General features: G+C 48.9%; 3 protein-coding genes and 1 long non-coding RNA gene across 10 annotated transcripts in view; 2 read left to right on the forward strand and 2 right to left on the reverse strand.

Moving 5' to 3' along the window:
* HGSNAT (heparan-alpha-glucosaminide N-acetyltransferase) overlaps positions 1 to 3,474 on the reverse strand; it is a 23,274-nt gene extending 19,800 nt beyond the window's left edge. For 2 of the 3 annotated variants that reach the window (XM_075929289.2, XM_075929288.2), the window contains exons 1-3: positions 3,027 to 3,474; positions 1,840 to 1,955; positions 607 to 743 (exon numbers count right to left, since the gene is read on the reverse strand). In XM_075929289.2, coding sequence (XP_075785404.2) covers positions 607 to 743; positions 1,840 to 1,955; positions 3,027 to 3,474 — 701 coding nt within the window. The remainder of the gene's footprint in view (positions 1 to 606; positions 744 to 1,839; positions 1,956 to 3,026) is intronic. The other variant, XM_089778160.1, reaches the window with a different exon arrangement.
* Positions 3,456 to 8,522, forward strand: POMK (protein O-mannose kinase). Its single transcript, XM_075929310.2, has 3 exons — positions 3,456 to 3,596; positions 4,105 to 4,411; positions 5,047 to 8,522. Exons 2-3 carry the CDS (start codon positions 4,124 to 4,126, stop codon positions 5,818 to 5,820), a joined length of 1,062 nt encoding a protein of 353 aa, XP_075785425.2. The 5' UTR covers positions 3,456 to 3,596; positions 4,105 to 4,123; the 3' UTR covers positions 5,821 to 8,522.
* LOC102446219 (uncharacterized) lies at positions 8,323 to 12,549 on the reverse strand. Of its 2 annotated transcripts, XR_332213.5 has the most exons (3): positions 11,957 to 12,549; positions 9,956 to 11,055; positions 8,323 to 9,786 (listed from the first exon to the last, which is right to left on the reverse strand). It is a non-coding gene; the product is annotated as an uncharacterized LOC102446219 (long non-coding RNA). The 2 variants fall into 2 exon arrangements; XR_012903945.2 differs by having other exon boundaries at positions 9,956 to 12,549.
* Positions 12,550 to 12,659: 110 nt separating this feature from the next.
* SMIM19 (small integral membrane protein 19) lies at positions 12,660 to 20,360 on the forward strand. Of its 4 annotated transcripts, none has more exons than XM_075929313.2 (4): positions 12,660 to 12,801; positions 14,253 to 15,572; positions 16,874 to 16,998; positions 18,528 to 20,199. In XM_075929313.2, exons 2-4 carry the CDS (start codon positions 15,418 to 15,420, stop codon positions 18,707 to 18,709), a joined length of 462 nt encoding a protein of 153 aa, XP_075785428.2. In that variant the 5' UTR covers positions 12,660 to 12,801; positions 14,253 to 15,417; the 3' UTR covers positions 18,710 to 20,199. The 4 variants fall into 4 exon arrangements, with proteins under 4 accessions (XP_075785428.2, XP_075785430.1, XP_089634299.1 ...); XM_075929315.2 differs by lacking the exon at positions 18,528 to 20,199 and adding an exon at positions 20,206 to 20,360 and having other exon boundaries at positions 12,671 to 12,801; XM_089778173.1 differs by lacking the exon at positions 12,660 to 12,801 and adding an exon at positions 12,832 to 12,856.
* The last annotated feature ends 1,080 nt before the right edge of the window (positions 20,361 to 21,440 follow it).

Below are 21,440 nucleotides of genomic sequence, written 5' to 3' on the forward strand. Positions count from 1 at the left end.
CATGTGACCAGATTTTTCTTTTGTCCTGCTTGGTCGTTGCTGGTTACTACAGGTTAGCTCCTGCTCCGTGATTTGGCACTTTCAATGCACTGTTCATTCAGCTGTTCCTTTGACTGGCCTCCCAGAGCCACTCCTAGCTGTGCTGGTTTAGCTTCCCCTGCTGTACTGTCTGATCACTCCAATCCAACCCCACCCTTGACGCACTCCACATAGCCAGAAATGGTGTAGCAGGAACTATGACTTCATAGACTGTTGGCCTAATTTCATTGTTGGGTTTAGCATGTGGGTTCCTGGTGGCCTGTGATATCCAGAAGCTCCGACTACAAGATCTGGTTGTCCTTTCTGGCCCCAAACTCTGACTCTATATGCATTTATACATCACACAGCACCTTGAGGCGCAACTTGTGATTGGGTGAGCCAGACACTACCATAACCAATTATATTTTGATACTGTTGGTATTATGAAGGTTAAACTGCAGGCGTAACTTCCCAAATTCCGAATGATAACTGCGGTGGGGAGGCCACAGACAGTGGCTGGCAAGTGACAGAAAACGTACACATTAGTGGGTTATTTCAACCCACACGATCTTCAGATCGGTTACAAACCTGGAAAGCTCTTTGCCTCCCAAAGTGCCATTGAGCTGGAGGGTGACTGGATGCTGAGAGTCCACTGCAACTGCTGCTATGCTGGGCTTTCCCGACGTGCTGCTCACTGGAACGGATACCAGGCCCTGATACACACACTAGAAAATAAGGACAGGTGAAGGGTTACAAAAATTTTAAAACGACTTCATTTTAATAGGTACAGCAAAACTCGTTTTTTGGGGGTTTTTTTAAGTTTAAAGAGAAGTACGAAGGAAGCCTGGCTTGACCAACAGCAAGCAGATAATACTTCTGCAAGCTGCAGCTGGAGGAAGAATTATTGGCCAATATTTTCAAAAGCAGAAGCCTAAAAGTTAGGCATGCAGGGTGGAGTTTCAAAAGGGCCATTTTAACAAAATTAAAACCCAATGCATTAAATACAAATTACAATACAAAAATAAATCAAAGCACTGGAAAATTAATCATTCCCCCCCCCCCTCAGTTTTCTCTAAACAAACTTCTCTCTTTGGTCATATTTTCTAGACCTTGAATAATTTTTGTTGATCTTCTCTGGACTTTTTCCAATTCCAGGCCATAAAAGAGTGTTACAAAGAGCAGGAAGAAAAATTGTTCTTTTTACCTCTGAGGATAGGACAAGAAGCAATGAGCTTAAATTGCAGCAAGAGAGGTTTAGGGTGGACATTAGGAAAAAACATCCTGTCAGGGTAATTAACCACTGGAATAAATTGCCTACGGAGGTTGTGGAATCTCCATCATTGGAGATTTTTTAAAGCAGGTTACACCTGTCAGGGGTTGTTGAGATAATACTTAGTCCTGCTATGAGGACAGGGGACTGGACTAGATGACCTTGCAAGGTCCCAACCAGGTCCTATGAGTCTCTGACATTTTAAACACTAGTATTCCCACAATCCCTTAGCATAACAAGTCTTTGGGTATGTCCATACTGCATTCAGAGTGTGACTGCAGCTCACACAGACATAACCCAGTTAGTTTTAGTCTAACTAGCCCAGGCTCTGGATCGGTGAAGGCATGGCAGTGCACACCGCCACATGAGGTAGTCCCGCAAGTAACTATCCAGGTTTCTGGGCAGGACTGTACATCCCACAACGAAGCACACACTGCAGGGGCTTCACTGCTCTGCTACCTCAGCTAACTAGATGGTAGGTCCAGTGCCACGTCCTTGCCTGTCCTAGACCCAACTCTTACATTCGTGTACAAAGGGACAGTGTTGTTTACCTGGTAACAATAATCAGAAAGCCAGGAGACTGTCAAGTTCTCGTCGATCAGCTCATTGTGAACCAGCAGCAAGGCCTGGTCAATTTTCAGATCTGAGGGTCTCCCTCTGGCTAAACCTATTAGGATGCAGAAATAGAGAGAAAGAGGCAGGTAAATAGCTTGGAAGGGGAAGTTTGGCATAAGGCACTTAAAGACATAAGGCAACTTTGTGACCAGGACTGAAGACAGTTCAGTTGACACTTTATCACAGTTGTGCCAATCCCTGCACATTTGGGGCAGCTCATACTGGAGAATCTGATGAGGTTCAACAAGGACAATTGCAGAGTCCTGCCCTTGGGATGGAAAAACCCCAGCACTGATACAAGTTGGGGATGAACTGGCTAAGCAGCAGTTCTGCAGAAAAGGCCCTGGGGGTTACAGTGGATGAGGAGCTGGACATGAGTTGACAGTGGGCCCTTGTAGCCAAGTAGGCTAACAGCATATTAGGGTGCATTAGCTTGAGCATTGCTGGGAGATCTTCAGAAGTGATTATTCCCCTTTATTCAGCACTGGTGAGGCCACATCTGGCGCATTGCATCCAATTCTGCCCTCCTCCCCATATCAGAAAGGATGGGGACGCACTGGAGTCCAGCAGAGGGCAACAAGAATGCTGAGGGGGCTGGAGCACATGACTTATGAGGAAAGGCTGAGGGATTTGAATTTATTTAATCTGCAGAAGAGAAGAGTGATTTGATTCTGTGGTCTATGGATCACAGAAGTTAAAAGGAAAAAACCTCTTCTCTCAGCGTGTCTCTGGAGTACTATTATGCCACTAGGGGTTTAGCGGGGGTGAGGGGAGGCCTGAGGGGGCAGAGGAAATGAGGGGGGGAGGCCTGGCAGGGGAAAAGGCAATGGGGGGCAAGCCTGGCAGGAGTGGGGCAAAGGGGAGGGCAGGCCTGGCGGAGGGAGGAGCGAATGGGGGGGGGGGGGGGGTGGCAGGCTTAGTAGGGCAGGAAGAAAATGGAGGGGCAGGCAGAGGGGGGAGCAAGCCTAGCGAGGAGGAGGAAATGGGGCAGGCCTGGCGTGAGTGGGGCGCTAGGGGGCAGGCCGGGCGGGGGAGGCCGGAGGGGGGTCCCTTACCGTGGGGCTGGGGCGGGCCGGGGGGGAGGGGGGGGGGCGGGCGGGCGGGGGGGAGGGGGGTCCCTTACCGTGGGGCTGGGGCAGGCCGGGGGCTGGGGCGGGCCGGGCGCCAGCAGCGCGGCGCTCAGGGCGGCGAGGGCCACGCACAGGGAGGCCGAGGGCCCCCAGGCCCGGCCGGGCCCCGCCATCCGGCAGCCCCTCGCTGCGCTGCAGGATCGGGCCGGGGGGGGGGGGCGGACGGGCCCGGCTCCACCCCCGCAGCGGGCGGGGCGGGAGCCGGGCCGAGCCGAGCCGGGGGCGGCGCTGGTTGCGCTCGGAGCGTTTGCCGGCTGCTCGAGCCGCCCCGCGCTTTTCGGGGCCCCACTGGCCCGGGGTGCTCGGGATCTGAACGTGACCCCCCCCCCCGGTCTCCTGCACAGGCACACGCCTCTCGGCAGGTCCCCGCCGGGCGCCAGGCTGCGTGCGGACGTGGCGGAGAACCCCACAATGCGCCAGCCCCGAGAGCGGCTTCAGCATTGAGGAATGCACCCCCCAGGACAGCAGCACCCCTGCTGCTTTCTCCCCGCCTCGGCAGCTCTGCTCTCCTCTGGGGCCGTGCAGAGCTCCTCCGCTTCCTGGACAAAGCAGATTTGTGAATGGTAGGGATGTTAAAATGCATGTAATTGAGTAACTGTGTCATCACTGAAAATGTCAGCGGTTACACAAGGGGGCAACAGGCAACTCTCTGGGATACCGGCTCACCCCTACCCCCCACCTTTGTACTAGAGGCAGTAGTGTGGGGGGACAGGCGCCTCCCCAGGCTGTATGCAGGTTGCATGTAACCATGGATGTTAACCAATGAGCTCAGGCCCATCGGTTAACCATGTACACAATTACACTTTCACCTCTCTAGTGGATGGGGAGCCATGTTTGTAAAAATCAACAACAACCGAAAAAAGACCAGGAAATGCGGCAGCTGGAGTAAAACTTGAAGTGACTTAACACTTTTTAAAAAATAAATCCGCTTACACTTTAGATATCTTACATATAAGTCTATATCTTGGAGTATTCAGATGGCTAGAGGGAAGGGGTTTGGCAAAAAGTCTCCCAAACATTCGCCCCCAATTTTTCCTTGTTGCAAAAGAGTGTTGCGTTTGTGTTTTCCAGAGAATGTAGAAGTAGCAACATGGACAAAAAACTCCATTGTGTTAAAAAAGATCTGTTCCAAAGAGACATCCCTGCAGTCTTACTGGTTCTGCTGCTTCTCGCAGTGCTGCTCCTCAACTTCCTTCTGTACACATACCTCAACGATTTCTCCATTGCTACTGGGCAGCCTCAGGTGGACTCCAGTCTCTGCCCATTTGGGTACTTCAGATTAGGACCAATGAAAAATTGCTCACCGTGGCTGTCTTGTGAAGCTATCAATACAGAAGTCAGGAAACTAAAACGTGTTGGTGAAGGGGCTGTTAAAAAGGTTGGTGTCATTTTGCTTAGGTGGCTCTCCAAAAGGAAACATTCACATGGTGTGTTGGGTGATTATCACTGCTTATGCTGCTTCTGTGATAATTGTCTCCACAGTGGCTAATTACTAGAGAATCACGGAATTATGATTGTAGATGGCAAAAGCAGAATATGGACAAGATGATCTCGTATTTGCCTCCCTTACATTGAGTGGTCACGTACTCTGCCAGAGCTTGCAGCATTATGATCCTTCTCAAATCAGCTCAGGGTGAAAGGAGAGAGAGTGGTTTTCTTTTGTAGACAGTTTGATTTTTGTGTCCAATTTACATTTAATCTATGTCATCTGCTCATGAGAGGAGACCAAGAGATCAGTAAATACTATACGCAGGAATCACAGTGTTAGTGCTGTGCAGCTAGCGATAACTCCACTGTAACATGTAAGTTTATACAAAGACTCACCTGGTAACTAAAGTAGCAGGTGAAGTCTAGATTGTAGTTCTGTGACTTGTTCATTGAACAGCATCATGTCTCATGAATGGATAAGTTTGCAGTTTTGTGGCTACTCCATTACTGGCCAGTCTGTAGTAGCAACTACTGATCAGTAGGAAAAGGTTCCAAACATTTTGCTTGTCTCTTGCTTTGTTTTAGGTCTTTCTTTCAGAGTGGAAGGAAAAAAAAGTTTCCCTTTCCCAGCTCACCAACTCAGAGCTGAAGGAAGATTTTCTTCATGGACTGAAGATGCTGAAGTCTCTCCAGAGCAAGTATGTTGTCAAACTGCTTGGCTATTGCGAGCAGAAGTTCACGGTCCTTACTGAGTATCACCCATTAGGCTCCCTGAAGAACCTGAATGAAGTGCTGGACCTTCCCAAGTATAAGGGTGTGAACACTTGGCATCGCAGATTCAGGCTTGCTATAGATTACGTGAGCACCATCCATTATTTGCACAACAGCCCCTTGGGCACCTTAGTTATGTGTGATTCCAATGACTTGGACAAGGTGTTATCGCAGTATCTGCTGACCAGTGACTTTCATGTTGTGGTGAATGACTTGGATGCCTTGCCTCTCGTGAACAGGAGTGCTGGCAGGCTAGTGAAGTGTGGTCATCGGGAGCTCCAAGGTGAGTTTGTAGCTCCCGAACAACTTTGGCCCTATGGGGAGAAAGTGCCATTTGAAGATGACCTCATGCCTCCATATGATGAGAAGACAGACATATGGAAAATCCCAGATGTTTCCAATTTTTTCTTGGGACATGTTGAAGGGAGTGATATTGTCAGGTTCCATTTGTTTGATATCCATGCAGCATGTAAGAAGAAGAATCCAGCTGAAAGGCCTTCTGCTGAGCTGGTTATGAACACATACAGGAATGTTTTAACATTGCTACTCAGAGAAGGTGCCATACCTGGTACCAGGGAAATGTTATAAGTTGCTGAGAGAGAGATGCATGTACTCTTGTTGATGTTCTTTTATGTATTTAGCACCTACAGGCTGCAAAGTCATTTACAAATTTGTGTTTTGTGAAAAAAAATGTTTTGACCAAACCCCAAATTTTGAGGAGTTTTAGAGTATATTTCTATCTCGCACCCTCTCTTTTCCTGTTTTGCCCTAGAAGAGGAGGGGCTGGGAAGGAAGATAAAGCAGGGGTGGGATTTTTAGTTTTGAAAACCAAACATTTTTAAAATCCCAACATCTGAAAAATTCTTTTCCAAAAATTCCACAAAACATTCTGGCTTTGTTTTTAAAGGCCAATTTTTACCCCCCCCCCCCAAATGTTCTGAATGAAGAATTTACACCTCTAATTTACGTGTGGTTGATTGGAGAAAGAGCAACAAATAAGCAAAGTGATTCAGATGAAAGAGGCATATTCTTGATTAGCGCTGTGCCATTCCAACTCTATGCCACCAACTTGTCTAGACAGTGCCCTCCTCATCTCCCTGTCTCCTGGCATTGGGGCCTGTTCTAAGGGCCAGTCAGTACCCTGTGGTACTGAACAGATCTCCATAGCAAAGGCAATGAGCTGGTATGTCCAGCTATTAACTCGGGCAGAGGCCTGTTATGCCTGCCTAGACATCTGCCTCCTGAGCGGCTCCCACCTGGAAATGTGGTATGTCAGTCTCTCTAGGCCTAGCTGGAGGTGGGAGCAAGGCCGGTCTTTGAGCCCCCCCCCCCTTGATAAGAGTAGCTACTTGCTGGCTCTGCCTCCTGCTGTTTGGGGAGCATGGGTGATTTATGTGTCTAGCTGAATAGGATGGGGGATAGGGGAAGCATTTATGGGCCCTTTTGCTATTGTTTCAGCTCAAACAAGCATGCGAAGCATTTCAGACTTACAAACGTTACAGGCGTTTGCCCAAAAAGTCAATATACGGATAAAGAAGTGGGAAACACGTTGCCTTGATTTTTATACCCTGGCCCACTTACTCATTATATCTACCTGCCCTGAAGGACCTGAGCAGGGAAATCTTTTAGTATTCTCATAAAGGCCCTTTGGAGCAAGACCCTTGTTTTCCCACTGCTGTGTGAAGTGACAAGAACGCTGCACACACAATAATCATTGTCTTCACCTAACTTCATTCCACAGAGATTTTGCTAGTTTGGCTTCTGCAGATTAGAAGCTCCCTTCAACCCAGAAAAATGCCATCACTTCATTTCTATTCTGAAGGAAGTATCTCTTTGCATTCACTTTTCCATGACAGTGTCCTAATGATCCAACAGGAGATTGTGTTCCATTAACACCATCTCCTCCTTCAACACTCAAGAATACAAATCTTTCTGTATATTGCATACAGAATTCTCCAAGAGCCTGATCCAAAAGCCACTGAAATCAATAGAAAGACTTCTTTGGCTTAATAAGGCTTTGGACCAGGCTTTTAGTGCCTAGATTCACTGGTTATAGGCTTGATATAAACCTCTGTACAGAGCATTGTCAGGGAACAAAAATGTCTTACTACAGCAGCAGTTTGTTTTCAGTAATTCAGTTATGTCCACCCTGCCTCAGCAGGCATGTTGAACATGTGTAAAGTATTAATGAAGTCACATGCACTTTTCAGTTATGTAGCTCATGACTTAGTGTTCTGTGGGTTATATTTTCAAATACCTAGAAGTCTGGAGTAACTGCCATGTTGCATTGAGTTCAGCTGCAACCTACGGCAGAAGACACGCTGTGCTCCCTTGTGGAGAGCCTACTTTTGTTCCTTGTTTTGCTCTTCCCCTTTAAAACAAGACTTAAAATATGTGGTTGATTTTTGGTATGGAAACATGGGGCTCCCTGAATCAGATTGACAGCAAATCTGTTTGCTCGCCAGCCGAAAATAAGCTTCCAAATATTTACATTTGGGAGCAGTGTTCTTGTACTGATGACATCAGTAGCCATTCTTTTGGTTAATTATTTGTGATCTTGTGAGGACAGAATAGCACCACTATTTAGTAAGACACAATCTGCTTGTCATTGAGGTTTGTGAGTTGTATCTTCACTGGCTAGGCTAGAAGATGTAAGAGAAGTTATCTTCTGCGGAGGCCTATGAGTATTATATCGTTGTGCTGACACCAGCTGTAAAAATCTTGCCTATAAATAAGATAGCCATTTGCAGAAAAGCTGTTACAATTGCTCTCATCTTGTGTTAGTGTCTTTTAAGGAAGTCTCAGAGGAGTAGCTGTATTAGTCTGTAACTTTAAAAATGAGTAGTCCTGTGGCACTTTATATATTTTTGGTAGTCTCTATAGTATTAACTTTCATGGAAACATCCATGGTGATTCAAACGCCTGCAAACACCACGGAGAAGTATCCCTTCCTGTTGATGTACTCTGTTGCAATGTAGTCTGGCACTAAAATTGGAGTGTGTGCGCTATCATTGGCCCCACAACAGTTAAGGAAGCCCATCTATGCAAAGGTATTCACCGTTTCATGCAAATTTCCCAAAGTCATAGTAATCCGTAACAGAATGTGATTTATTGCCTTGCACACTTGCCATAGTACAGTCCCACCAGTAGACTTCCCCACTCCAAACTGATTTACAACTGACTGGTAGCAATCTGATAGAGGCAGCAAGAGGGGGTGAGAAGCTTATAAAGTAGTCAGCTACTCAGCTAGTCACTTATATCCCTAGAGAGAAGAGGGGACCCTATCAGCATTATCCTCTCAGCTCCCAGTCCCCTCAGACCTGGAGTCTCCTTCCCCTCAACCCCTCAGTAGGACATGCTGGAGGAGAGAAGCTAGAGCCAGACCATTTTCTTGGTCACCAAAGGAGCCTAGAGATGCTTCAGGATGCCAGGGACCAGGCACCTGGTTGGAGCCGGGGCTGGTGAATAGTCCCCTTAAAGGCCCAGGGTCAGCACTTCACCAAGAAACAGTGAACTTTACTCAAGCCTCATTCATTCCCTGCTCTGACTCTGCCTCTCCAAGGGAACACTCCTAACCCACCACCCCTATGGCAGCAGGTCCTACAACTCACCTACATTGGAGTCAGGGAGCTGGGCACAGAGGTCACTTACATCAAACTCAGGGAGAGTGATGGTGAATCTGAGCAGGGCTGTGCTGCTCCTAATGACCCTGTCTCAGAGGGACACCTGGAACCCCATCCAGAAGTGGAAGTGCTGTGGGGGAAGGAGGCAGGTCAAGATCAATGGGCTGATGCATATGCTGTAAAAACAAGTCCTTCCCCTCTCCAGGGGGCTAGGACATTGTGTACAGGGCGGAATAGCTGAGTCACTGATCACAGAGCTTTAGAAGTGGATTGTTACCCCAGGAAGATAAGTGTCTCATGGGTCACAACTTGTCAGGGTCCCTTCTAGGTTGGGACATTCAGTGTCAGGGCAGGTCCCATCCTCCCCGAACTCCTGATTTCTGAACAGCTCCCCAGGAAGGAGACAGACCTTCCGCCCCTCCCCAGCTCTCAAGTCCTTGGTTGGAAGAAGGAAGCCACTGCGAGCACAATCCCCCCAGGAATCTTGGGGCCTGCCTGAGAGAAGGGCTGATTCCCTGGAGTCCTTTGTTTCTCTTGGGAGGATCCTGGGCTTTATCTCTGAGGCTCAGCTCCTAGATGTCCTGGGGGCTTCAGACTCTGACTCCTCAAGCCAGTCATGGTGGTTAGTGCTCAGCAGACCCAGGCAGAGCTTTGGTGGGAAGCCCCAGCTTCTTCCTCTGTTCTTTGAGGAGGCAGAGCCTGACACTGCATTGCACCAAGTGCCCTGACCAAGGTCAGCCCATGCAGGCACAGATAGGAAGACAGATTGGGAGATGGATCTTTCAGTCTCTCCTGACCAGTCTTGCTAAGAGCTAGGGTAAAATTGTCCCCTGCCCCTCCTCATGGGGTTCACCTCCAAGATGTCATGAAGTCTTGCCAGCAGGTTCCCTAGCATGGTGTCCAGGATCTCTGGCAAGACCTTGTTCAGGGCCTGAAAAGCAAAGGAGAACCAAGGTTCAGTTATGGAAACTGGAGCTACACCTGCCACAGAATGTGGGTCTCTGTGATGCGTAACTGAGACCCCCCCCAAACACATGGCCTGGTCTTGCTTCTTCACACCCCACTGCAGGCTATTAGCAAGGTGTGAGAGGTTCACTTACCACCGTAGCGGGGGTTTGCCGTCTGTCTCCGGAATCAGCTCCTTCTGCTGGCAGGGTACCTCAGCTCAGGTGGGGTTTCCCCTCTTTCTTCCAAATCGTGTCATCCTCTTTGCCACACTGCCCTCCGGCAGTGCCCTAGTCCGTCTCTGAGCCCCCCTTCCGGGGGTAGTTGTTCCTCCAGCAGGCCTTTATTCAGGCCCTGCAGTCTGGTGGTTTGTCTGGCCCGAGTGCCCCCGCCCTGCCCTAGCTCCAGGGAGCCTCCTACTCCCCCAGCAGCCAAGCTCTCACTGCCCTCCCTGGGAGCAGCTGCCCATGCTCTTATATAGCTCTCATCTGGGCCATTAATGCAGTCCCAGCTGGGGCTAAACTCCCCAGCCCTGCTTCAGGCTGGGGTTTGCCCTTAAAGGGCCAGTGCAGGGCAAACGCCCTGTCACACAAGGGTTCTGGGCAGGATGACAGCTGGCTCTTCAACTCATGACCTTAGCAGGTCTCTACAGAGGGCCTCATAAGCAGCACAATAGGGAAGAGCTAAGCTGCTATGGACACTGCCTGTGCAGGGAAGGAAGGAAAGAAACCCCCAGGAGGGTAATGTGATGCCCCTGGAGGGAAGTGTACATCCAGGTCTGGCTCTAGGGCGGGTTTCATGATGCTGGCAAGGGAGAGGAGCTAATATTAGACTGTGCTCTGCAGGGGTGAGACTGGCACCAGCCTGGACATGAAAGCATGGGAGCAGAAACAGGATAGCACAAATGGGAACTGAGGCACTGAGTCAGGGAATGCAAGGCCTCCCAGACAGTGGCAGGGCAGGAATAGAGCCTCTTCCCCTGGACTCTGCAGCTCTCCTGTATCTGACCTCTGGAGGGAGCCTCTCCCCAAAGCCCCCAGAACATTGCTGGAACAAAAAGAAGAGCCCAGCCAGGAGACAGGGAAACTGCCCCTTCCGCCAGAGAAGCCACCCTTGGGAGGGTACCTGAGAGGGGGAGGGGCAGTGACTCCCAGCCTGGGCAACACCGGATGGGAGCGACTCAGAACTTGAGGCTGCCCGCAGCTGTGGAGGAGTTGGCCAGGACAGCGATGGGTGGACGGTCATCAGGCAGCTCCTGTGAGATGCCAAGGAGACAAAGGAGTATGTCAGATTAGGATCCTGCTGACACTTCCCCGTGAGGTCACGCAGCCAGCACCAGGCTAGGATGTGACAAACATCCTATCTTAGGGGTTCTTGATCATGGAGGAAAAAGGTCCATGTGAGAGGTGGCTCGTGAGGCACATGCCCCAATGCTGGGTAGGGGCAGGACAATCTCAGTTCCCACCCAGCGAGATAATATTTGTAACTTCTCTCAGCCTTGGAGCAGCTCTTGGATGTCCTATAGAGCAGTCTCCTCAGTGGCCACATATACCCATTCCTTCTCCTCATCCTCTGAGTCCCAGGCAGCCCCTGCACCAGAGAGGGAAGGAACAGAATGACTCCTGTTTCCACTAAGGGCAAGGACGGCAGCACAGTGGGAAGAGCAGGGTTAATGTCCTGCCTTGCCACCTCAGGGAACCAGGGCAACTCATACCCCACATTCCCCCCCCCCCATGCCTTCAATCTGAAGTAACCTAGGGAGTTGCTGCTCCTTCCCACAAGAAAAATGGGAGACCAATCCCCTTCCCCCACCTCCACACACACTGCTGCTGGTGGTGGTAGGGAAGCAGGGAAAAAGCAAGAGAAGGAAGAAAAGAAGAGAAAGGAGGGAGGATGGAGGAAAAGGGAAACTAAAAAGGAAAAATTCCAACATCCCCAGTGATTCTAAGGGGCTGAGTCCTACGTGGTAAATAAAATTCTGCCCTTTCTAGCTAGTGTTTTCCATGCCTAGAATTCAGCAGACACCAGATAGATGAATCTGACTGGGTCCTAAACCTCTCAGAGACTCTTCCCTTCTGAAAAGGGACATCTGTGTTCAGGGAAAAAAAATCAAGCAAGGGAAAGGAGAAAACGAGTGAGTTGTCCCTGGTATTCACCGACATGCGCTAGAGCGCTCTCTGGGTCCTCAAGGAGAGGCCTCAAGAAGGAGCCGTGCTGAAGCAACGCCGGGTGGAGGTGCCGGTGTCGCTGTCCTTGTCCTGGCCCCGGGCCTCTGTCCTGCCTGGCTGAGGTCAGAGTCTCTCTGTGGGGTCACCGCCTCCACCCGAGGTCCTGCCAAAGACCTTTGTGATGCCACCGCCACCCCCGCTCCTCCCCTGCTGTGCGGCTGTCCTGGCCCTGGCCAGCTGCTCTGGATGCTGAAGCGGCTCCCTGGGGCTGTCCCCACGCGATGGCTGGGGCCCCCTCAGGCTGCCCATAAGACACCAGAGGCTGCTTCCCCCGGCCACACTCAGGCCTGCCCCAGTTAGGAGACTGGGGGGGGGGGCAGAAGGGCCCAGTGGAGCCCTCAGCAAAGCGCCGCCCTGGCACAGGCCGCCTTCCCCCGCTGAGGAACTGAGTCTGAGCGCCCAGAAACGGGCCGGCGGCGCTCGCGCTGGAAATTGGCGGGAAGCGCAACCGCCCCAACCGCCGCCCGGGCACCACCGCAAAAAGGCGGGGCCGGCCGCAGCGCCCGGAAGGCGCTCGAAGCCCCGCCCCTCCGCGCTCGAGCGCGGGGCGGGGCGCTGCCCTCCGAAGGGCCGTGCGGAAGCCGTGACCTCACTTCCCAGGCTGGTGCGGCGCCGGAGCCGCAGCCACGCCCCCCAGCCTCCGCACACGCGCAGTGGCCCCCGGGTCCCGCCAGTGCTTGCGGTTTGCCCCTCCCCCCGTGACCTCACGTCTCCGCGCGCTTCCGGGTCACGCGGGCAGGCGGCTGTTCTTGCGCCGAGCGCGAGGCTGGGCGGTAAGTGGTAACCGTCGGCCGCGTCCGGTCAGCGCCGGGCCGGGCAGGGCGTGAGGTGAGGGAGCGACCGGCTGCCCCGGCCCTCGCGAGCGCTCGGCGGCCCCCCCGCCTACCGGGCTGGCGCCAGGCACCGTCCCGTATCGGCGGGGCGAGCTAAGCTGCTACGGACACGGCCTGTGCCGGGAAGGAAGGAAACCCCCAGGCGGGTAACGGGATACCCCTGGAGGGAAGTGTCCATCCGGGCCTGGCCCCAGGGCGGGCTCCTGGTGCTGGCAAGGGAGAGGAGCTGATATTAGGCGGTGCAGTGCAGGGGTGCGACTGGCACCAGCCTGGGCAGGGGGGCAGACACAGGGTAGCACAAATGGGAACTGAGGCACTGAGTCAGGGAATGCAAGGCCTCCCAAACAGACAGTGGCAGGGCAGGAATAGAGCCTCTTCCCCTGGACTCTGCCGCTCTCCTGTATCTGACCTCGGGAGGGAGCCTCTCCCCAAAGCCCCCAGAACATTGCTGGAACAAAAAGAAGAGCCCAGCCAGGAGGGAAATTTCCTGCCCCTTCCACCCCTTCCACCCTTGGGAGGGTACCTAAGAGGGGGAGGGGCAGTGACTCCTAGCGTGGGTGACACCAGAGGAGGAAGCCAGATGGGAGCAGCCATGGGGAAGGTGGCTAGGACAGTGATGGGTGGACAGTCGTCAGGCAGCTCCTGTGAGAGACCAAGGAGTTTGTCAGATTAGGATCCTGCTGACACTTCCCTGTGAGATCACACAGCCAGCACCAGGATGTGACAAACATCCTATCTTAGGGGTCCCTGATCATGGAGGAAAAAGGTCCATGTGAGAGGTGGCTCATGAGGCACATGCCCCTCTGCGGGGGGTGGAAATGCTGGGCAGGGGCAAGACAATCTCAGTTCCCACCCCGCAAGAGAATATTTGTACCTTTTCTCTGCCTTGGAGCATCTCTTGGATGTTCAAAGAGCAGTCTCCTCAGTGGCCACTTCTACCCATTCCTCTCCTTCTCTTTATCCTCTGAGTCCCAGGCGGCCCCTGCACCAGGGAGGGAAGGGACAGAGTGGCTCCTGTTGCCACTCAGGGGAAGGATGGCGGCACAGTGGGTAGAGCAGAGTTAATGACCTTGCCACCTCAGGGACCCGGGAAGATCATACCCCACATTTCTGACAACCCCCACCCAGGGATTCCTTCAGTATGAAGTAACCTAGGGAGTTGCTGCTCCTTCCCACAATGAAAATGGGAGACCAATCCCCTTCCCCCACACACACTGCTGGCAGTGGGAGGGAAGCAAGGAAAAAGCAAAAGAAGCAACAAAAGGAGGAAAGGATGGAGGAAAAGGGAAACCAAAAATGAAAAACTCCAACTTCCCCAGTGATTCTAAGAGACCGAGTCCTAGGTGGGAAATAAAATTCTGCCTTTTCAATCTAGTTTTTTCCATGCCTAGAATTCAGCAGACACCAGATGGATGAGCCTGAATGGGTCCTAAATCTCTCGGAGACTCTTACCTTCTGAACGGGGAAAATCAAGCAAGGGAAAGGAGAAAATTCGTCAGTTCTTCCTGGTATTCACATAAATGCACTAGAACGCTCTCTGGGTCCTCAAGGAGAAACTTCAAGAAGGAGACGTGCTGAAGCAAAGCCAAGGGGGAGTGTCTATGTCTCTGAACTTGTTCTGGCCCCTTGCCTCTGTCCTGCCTGGGTGACGTCAGAGTCTCTCTGTGAGGTCACCGCCTCCCCACCGGCTTCGACCCGAGGTCCTGCCAAAGACCTTTGTGATGTCACTGCCACCCCCGCTCCTCCACTGCTAGGCAACTGTCCTGGCCCTGGCCAGCTGCTCTGAATGTTGAAGCGGCTCCCTGTGGCTGTCCCCACGCGATGGCTGTGGATCCATTAGGCTACCCATAGCGCATCAGAGGCTTCCACACACTGTCCTTCATCAGTTAGGAGACTCGGGGCGGAAGGGCCCATTGGAGCCTCTAATCTGCCCTCAGTAAAGCACCGCTCTGGCACAGGGGCTAGTGTGTCACCCAGCACTGGCCAGAAAGACACCGAGTCGTCATTAAACCCCGTCAAGAGGTGGAGGATCCAGCGGCTCCCAGGGGAGTCATCCCAGCTGGGTCTCTGCGTCTCCTGGCCACTGCCTCTTGCTGGACCTGTCTCTTCTGCGGCCCTTCAGCACCAGGCCGCCTTTCGCAACTAAAGCACCGCAGCGAAGCCACCTCAGCATCTTCCATGTCTCTGTCAGGCAGGGACCCGGACCCAGCCGCAGCGCAAGGCTGAGAGTTGGGGGGGGGCCAGAGAGGGGAGACTGTTCCCGCCCAGGTGCCATCGGACTTTGCTCTCTGTGGGGACAGTGAGGGGCTGTGTCTGAGTGCCCAGAAACGAGCAGGTGGTGCACGCACTGGAAATTGGTGGGAAGCGCAGCTGCACTAACTGCCACGAGCACCACCTTAAAAAGGTTGGGCTGGCCGCAGTTCCCTGAAGGAGCTCCAAGTTCCACCCCACCTCTCAAAGCTTGAGCAGCTCTGCCCCCGGAAGTGTCTTGCGGAACCTGTGACCTCACTTCCTGCACGTGTGTGGGGCAGGGGCGAGGCGTTGCCCCCACGTTCTATGGCAGAGGCGGGAGCCGGTGCTGGTGGCGGTGGCGGTGCCTTGAGCGACAACGGTGCCATCGACTACACGGTGCACGAGGCCTGGAACGAGGCCACCAACGTCTACCTGCTGGTAGTGCTTGCCAGCCTGGCACTGCTGGTCTACGCGCGCCGGTGGGTGCTGCGAGCTGGGCCCAGCTGGGCCCCTCTGCCTATGGGTCACGGGGGGCTGCGCACCAGAAACATTGCCTGGCCGCCTCACGCCAGTGGCCATGAGCGGGAGGGTGAATTTCAAAACAACCATCCGTGCGTGTGTGACACAACCGTACAGGGCACTGCCCGCCCAACCCGTCTCCTCCTTAAACAAATATCCAGGAAATGGTGGTGTGACACATAGGTTCCTGGCTTGGGTATAAATGTTTGGTTTTTTTAAAACCCACTAGCTATGTAACCGATTGCAATTCAGTGTGTTTATACAGTTACATGTTCCGTGGGCTGCCAGCGGTGGGCCGGGATTTCAACCACTTTATGGTTGCCAGGTGTCCAGTTTTGAACTGGACAGTTCAGTATTTGAGCTTTCTATTCAGGAAACAAATTGAGAAAATATAAATGTCCAGTATTTTCTAAATAAGATGTAATGTAGAGTGTGATGTGTGTCCGGTACTTTTATTGAAACCATCTGGCAACCCTAAGTAATTAACTGATAAGCTAATGCTTGTTGGTTAACCAGTTAAACTGTTACATCCCTGTTTTGGATTAGGCCTATTAGTACAAAACTGTCGATAATAATTATTGATTTAGGCACAATACAGGAGTCTATTTCTTGCACCCCTCAGAAGGAGTGCGAAATCTTCAGGAAACAAGGGGTAATGGAAGAGCTCAGAGAGAAGAAAGGAGTCTAAAAGTGAATCTGGAGAGTTGTTGCATGTGGGAAAAGCATGGAACTTTTTCTAAGGGAGAAAGGATTGTTGGGGTGGATTCCCCATGTAGACCCTGAGTGACCCCCTAACCCATGCACCCTCAGTAGTTCGAGGAAGGAGAAGGCGCACAAACTGTATTAGAATATGTGCTTGCGTTCACCTTAATGGTTCATCGGGAAGAAACAGAGAAGGGACACAGTGGTAAGGGTAAAGGGGAAGAGCAGTACTGAAAAAGGATAGTGGGGGAGGAATAGAACATGGACTGAGAGGAAGAAGATGAGGGATTACATCCAAAAACAGCACAATTGTCAAGGTAGGGACAAAACATGTAGCAAAGGGAAAGGATGGGAGGTGTTATGGACCATTTCCCTAGAAATGGCTACTGATCAGCACTTAATAGCAGATGCCATCCTTCTCAGTATACTCTTTAATGAGAAAAAGTGTGTCACTTCAATTAAACTAGACCTTGGAAGTAAAGACCTTGGAAGATATCTTTTTGAAATACATGTAAATATATCATGTTGCAAGTTGTTATTTTTCTTTTCTGTATTTTAGGAATAAAAGGAAGATCATGCGAATATTCACTCTGCCTCCTACAGCAGATGCTCCATTGGAACCAGATTTTTATGATAGCATGAAAAAAATCCGCTTACGACAACAATTAGAGATGTATTCCATTGGTAAGATTGTCTTCTGCCCTCTGAGATGTTCAGATTTCTGAACAGTCAAAGATTCATATGTTAAAATGGAATAAGCATTTGGATACCATAGCTGTTTGTATCATGAACAGAACAAAACCCAGTATCTTACACCAATTGCACTCTATGCCAGTTGGGGCAAGGTTCTACCTTGTCAGAAACTAATAGAAAATAGGAGGGCTCAGTTGTGTCCCCTTACATGTGCAACTCTCATCTAAGGCTCTGATCCTGAAATATGGAAACATCAATAGCAGAGTGTGAATTCACCATGTGCAGCATATTGCAGGATCTAGCCATAAGTGAATACAGAATCAGGCCTCTACTTTATGGGTATTTTAGGACTTAAAAATGCATCTAATATGGTAACTAGAAATAGCTCTAGAGGCCAGAAGGAACAATTATGATCATCTAGTCTGAACTCTAGATACTGATGTTCAGGAGAACTCAAGGGCTAACTTTGCTTCCATGGAAATTTTACTATGCACCAACAGGAGTTTCCAATTCTTTATTACAATACCAACTGCATCTATTCCGATGGCACAAGTGGAGTGGGATGTGGCTGTAAATAGTTATTGGAGAATTTCCCTTGTGTTGGGAAGTTCTTCACTGGTAGATAGCTGTCAGAGTTGCACCAGCTGCCCTCATATTGTCATAGGAGGCTAGAAGGGAGTGTGGCAGAGGAGCGCTCCATGGGTTTGTGCTGTCACTTGGTCCATCTCAGGCATACCCTCCAAATCAGTGAGCCTCAAAGGATCCCTGATGGCATTTCCCCACCCCAATGAGCAATAACCTTACACAGTTGTGGAAGACCAAGAAAAATTTAGTGCTTTTGAGTCCTGGAGTCTAAAAGGCAGTTTTAATTCTCAAATCAGGCCACCATTTTATCTGTGAATGAGCAAGGAAGGAAAGGATCACATCTTCCATATCCTATTGCCCTTCTGGTGTGGGAATATTTAGTGTCCCACAAACTAAGAACACAAGAACGACCATCCTGGGTCAGGCCAGTGTCTGAGCATGTAGTTACATTCCTGATCATCTTGGCTAATAGCCATTGATAGGCCCATCATAATCCTGAGTAACTCTCTTGGTAAGAACAGCACAGTTGCAAGCTAGCTGAACTGATCTTTTTATAATGAACTCTGGTTCCTAAATTAAAGAGAGACTGGGTCAGTGTCTGTCATATCTTCTGGTGTGGTGGGGTCATTCAGATCTAGTTCCTCTGAGCACTTAATTTTTAGAAGTTCTTGTTTTATAGGAAAAGAATTCTGTTTCTAGAAAACACTTCCGTGTTTTCTGGTGGTGATATACGCAGGGTTGATATTTGCCCCTGCTTCCCCACAGTTAGCTGGAGAATGATGGGCTATTTCCATAGTAGATGTGAAGTATTTATGATGGTGGTTCCAGGAGTGGATTATGTATAAGCACTCCTATGAGCTGGTGCTGGAAAACGGCAATTGTCAGTTTAACATTTCTGTTCATTGATATTATGGATGCTATTTTTCTTTTTTCAGAGACTTCTTTGAACTTCATATCTCCAGAGGGGGATTACTTTACAACTGATGCTATAGGTGGGATGGGTGAATTTTTTTCAAAAGATGCAAGTTGTAATAGATTCTTGTCAACTTCCAGCTGCTTTCCCTGCAGTGTTGGAGATAAGTTTGTTTATGTTGATACTCCAAACTTCAATATATAGTGAATGATCCAAACTTCTAGGGCTGTTAGAACTATCAGGGAGGCCACTACACTGGGAGCTAGCATCCTTTAAAACTCTGCAGGTATGTGAGTTCTCAGCTGGTTTTAGACGGGAAGCACAAAACCCAAGTGCGTGCATCTATTACAGTTAATACCTTCTGAAAAGAATTGTTAGAAGAAAGTACTTTCTTTAGATTCTTCACCCCATGGTCACCATGGTCATATAGCCCTAACTGATATTTTCAAATGCCATCTACAATAATAAAATATACCAAAAGTGTGCAAGAGTATCACTTAAATTGCTGGTGGAACCCATAACTTTACATTCTTTGTAACTTCCAGTTATTTATAAATTGGTAGCATAGATTTTGCCAGTACTGTCTCAGTGATGAGTGGGTCAATAGCAGTAAATGAGCAATGTCTCCACAGGAGACAGTCCCAGAAAGGCATATCCATTGGGATTGTCATTGGAGAGAAATTGACTAACTGTATTGAGCCATTGTGGTTCTGTACGGACCTACTGGTGTAGTTCTGAAGCCGCTTTCATCCTGCATTCTCCTATGTACAGCTGAGGCTGATGGTAACTTCTGCTTTCAAATCTGTATCCAGTAATGCCACTTCTGATCACTGTCAACTAGCTAGCTCAGCCAACTGGAATCAGTTTCTCAGCACCATTAGTTGTGGTAGTATTTTCATTGCTTTTGAAGTTACATAGGTAATTTAGAAAAATTTAGGGGGGGTGCACTCTCCTTTCTGTGCACATTTCTCTGAAAGATTTCAGGATGTATCCCAGACATTTCTCTTCCCATCTAGGGTGACAACTCTTCATCTCTCCTGTCTTTCATTAGGATGTCTTAAGTCTACCCTCTTGATTTCGAGAACATGTAAACTGGATTGAGTATCTAACTGCCCCATCCTTTCTGAAGTTATGGGCTATCTTTATATATCATCTCAGTCTGAAATACTGTTTCATGGTTACATTTGGCATATTAAAAGCTGCTTACATCTTAAACTGGTAGTTTTCACCTGCTAATAAATTTGGCAAATCCTTTTTTTCTTACTAGTGTCTAGAACTAGTCACAGATAGCATGGCTAAATTCTCTCTAGCTAATATTCTCACTAGCTAAAATATGTTACAAGTTGTAATAGATTCATTCATGCCCACACAATCTTTCCAGCATTGTTGTGTATATATATTTGCATTCTTTGCTGCTGCCTTCAATTAAAAAATGGTGGCATAAAGGATTGTTGCACCCAGTCAATTTAAGTAGACTGTAACCTCTGATTTTTTGTTTAGCAGTTTCTGCCTCTAAATGTAATGATTTGGAAATTTTGTGAAATCAGTAGTTTTCCTTCAATTAAACATTTATTTTAATTGCAGACCAACACTGGTCTCATGCAAGAGCTTCTCTTCCTATTAAACTAACTTTCCCAGTGATCACCATGCTCTAATAGAATATAAGGGATAACATAATTTATGTTTTAACTCTTTTCCAGCAAGGAAGTATGACCAGCAGCAGCCACAGAAACAGACCGACAGCGTGCAACTCTCAATGGAATGAAGTCTCAAATTGTGGGAACTCATGCAATTGTTACAGTGCTCATGACAGGAGAGTTTTCAAAGAAGCTTTAATAAGTGTGTATTTTTTTTTTTAAACAAAACTCTCCTATAAATACATTTCTGGGAAACTGAGCCTGTTTAGGTGTTTACTGGACCATCTGCTGATTCATTAAAAACAAAAACACCTAATACATCTTAGTCTTGCTCGAAGAAACACTCGAGGGAATATGGCTGTAGTTCATAATAAGAGATGTTCAAAATGTTCCAGTGGTTTCCACTGTTGCCAATACTTTGGTGACCATTTCTTTTGTTGAACAGGTATTTTTGCAACATGGCAATAGAAAACTTTAGGCTTATTTGTTAAGTTTCTACTGTTCGTCTCCCCTGACGATTGTTCCTTAGGGGGAACACATGGAAAAGTCAGACAGGCCTACGTGCCTGAACATTGCCAAATATTGTCACATTTGAACATCATTGGCTTCTGCTGGCAGGGAACATAACAGAACCTTCACAATAAAAGTAACTGTGCTGCTGTAAATTCACAGTGGAAGTGAGTAGCTCTTGAGAGCCAGAAATGTACATAATTGACCTTACTGGAGGAAAAAAAAGTCATCTGTATAGAGAGCATAATTATAGTACTGTAACTTCCATGTTGAAGCTTTAATGAGAGCTACGATAAGGAGGGTAGTGCTGAAGCCTTGTTTGCTAAACAACTATATGTTGTATTGCTGTGGCAAATACTAAATTAGAGGTAAAAGGTATTTGAAGTAATATCTTTTATTGAACTATCTTGGGTTGGGGGGAGAGACACGGTTTTGAGCTTATACAGAGCTCTCCGCTCTGGGAAATATACTCCCAGCTTCACAAAAACACAAGCTGGGACAGATTGTTTGCCATATATAGTTAGCATAGAGTCTAAGGGATCATTCAAGATAGTGTTACTAATATCCTGAGACTAACATTGATGCGTATCTAGTAAAATAACATGTTAAATACTAAAATAATCTGTAAACTATACCAATAAATAGCATGGATTTATACAGAGTAGATGATCTGATAGCTCTTTTGATTAAATTACAAAATTGATAAAGATGATAATTTGACTTTTGTTCAGGCATTTGATAAATTATGAACAATCTTACTTGAAAATGTCAGTTTAGCATAGCTCTAT

Source organism: Pelodiscus sinensis, chromosome 4, assembly GCF_052426305.1.
Source record: "Pelodiscus sinensis isolate ZL-2025 chromosome 4, ASM5242630v1, whole genome shotgun sequence".
In the NCBI taxonomy this organism is placed as follows: domain Eukaryota; kingdom Metazoa; phylum Chordata; order Testudines; family Trionychidae; genus Pelodiscus; species Pelodiscus sinensis.

Coding starts and splice junctions, on each gene's coding strand:
- POMK (XM_075929310.2), top strand. CDS start 4,124: ATGGACAAAAAACTCCATTGTGTTAAAAAAGATCTGTTCCAAAGAGAC. Junction 4,412..5,046: donor GTGAAGGGGCTGTTAAAAAG/GTTGGTGTCATT, acceptor GCTTTGTTTTAG/GTCTTTCTTTCAGAGTGGAA.
- SMIM19 (XM_075929313.2), top strand. CDS start 15,418: ATGGCAGAGGCGGGAGCCGGTGCTGGTGGCGGTGGCGGTGCCTTGAGC. Junction 15,573..16,873: donor CTGCTGGTCTACGCGCGCCG/GTGGGTGCTGCG, acceptor TCTGTATTTTAG/GAATAAAAGGAAGATCATGC. Junction 16,999..18,527: donor ATTAGAGATGTATTCCATTG/GTAAGATTGTCT, acceptor TTCTTTTTTCAG/AGACTTCTTTGAACTTCATA.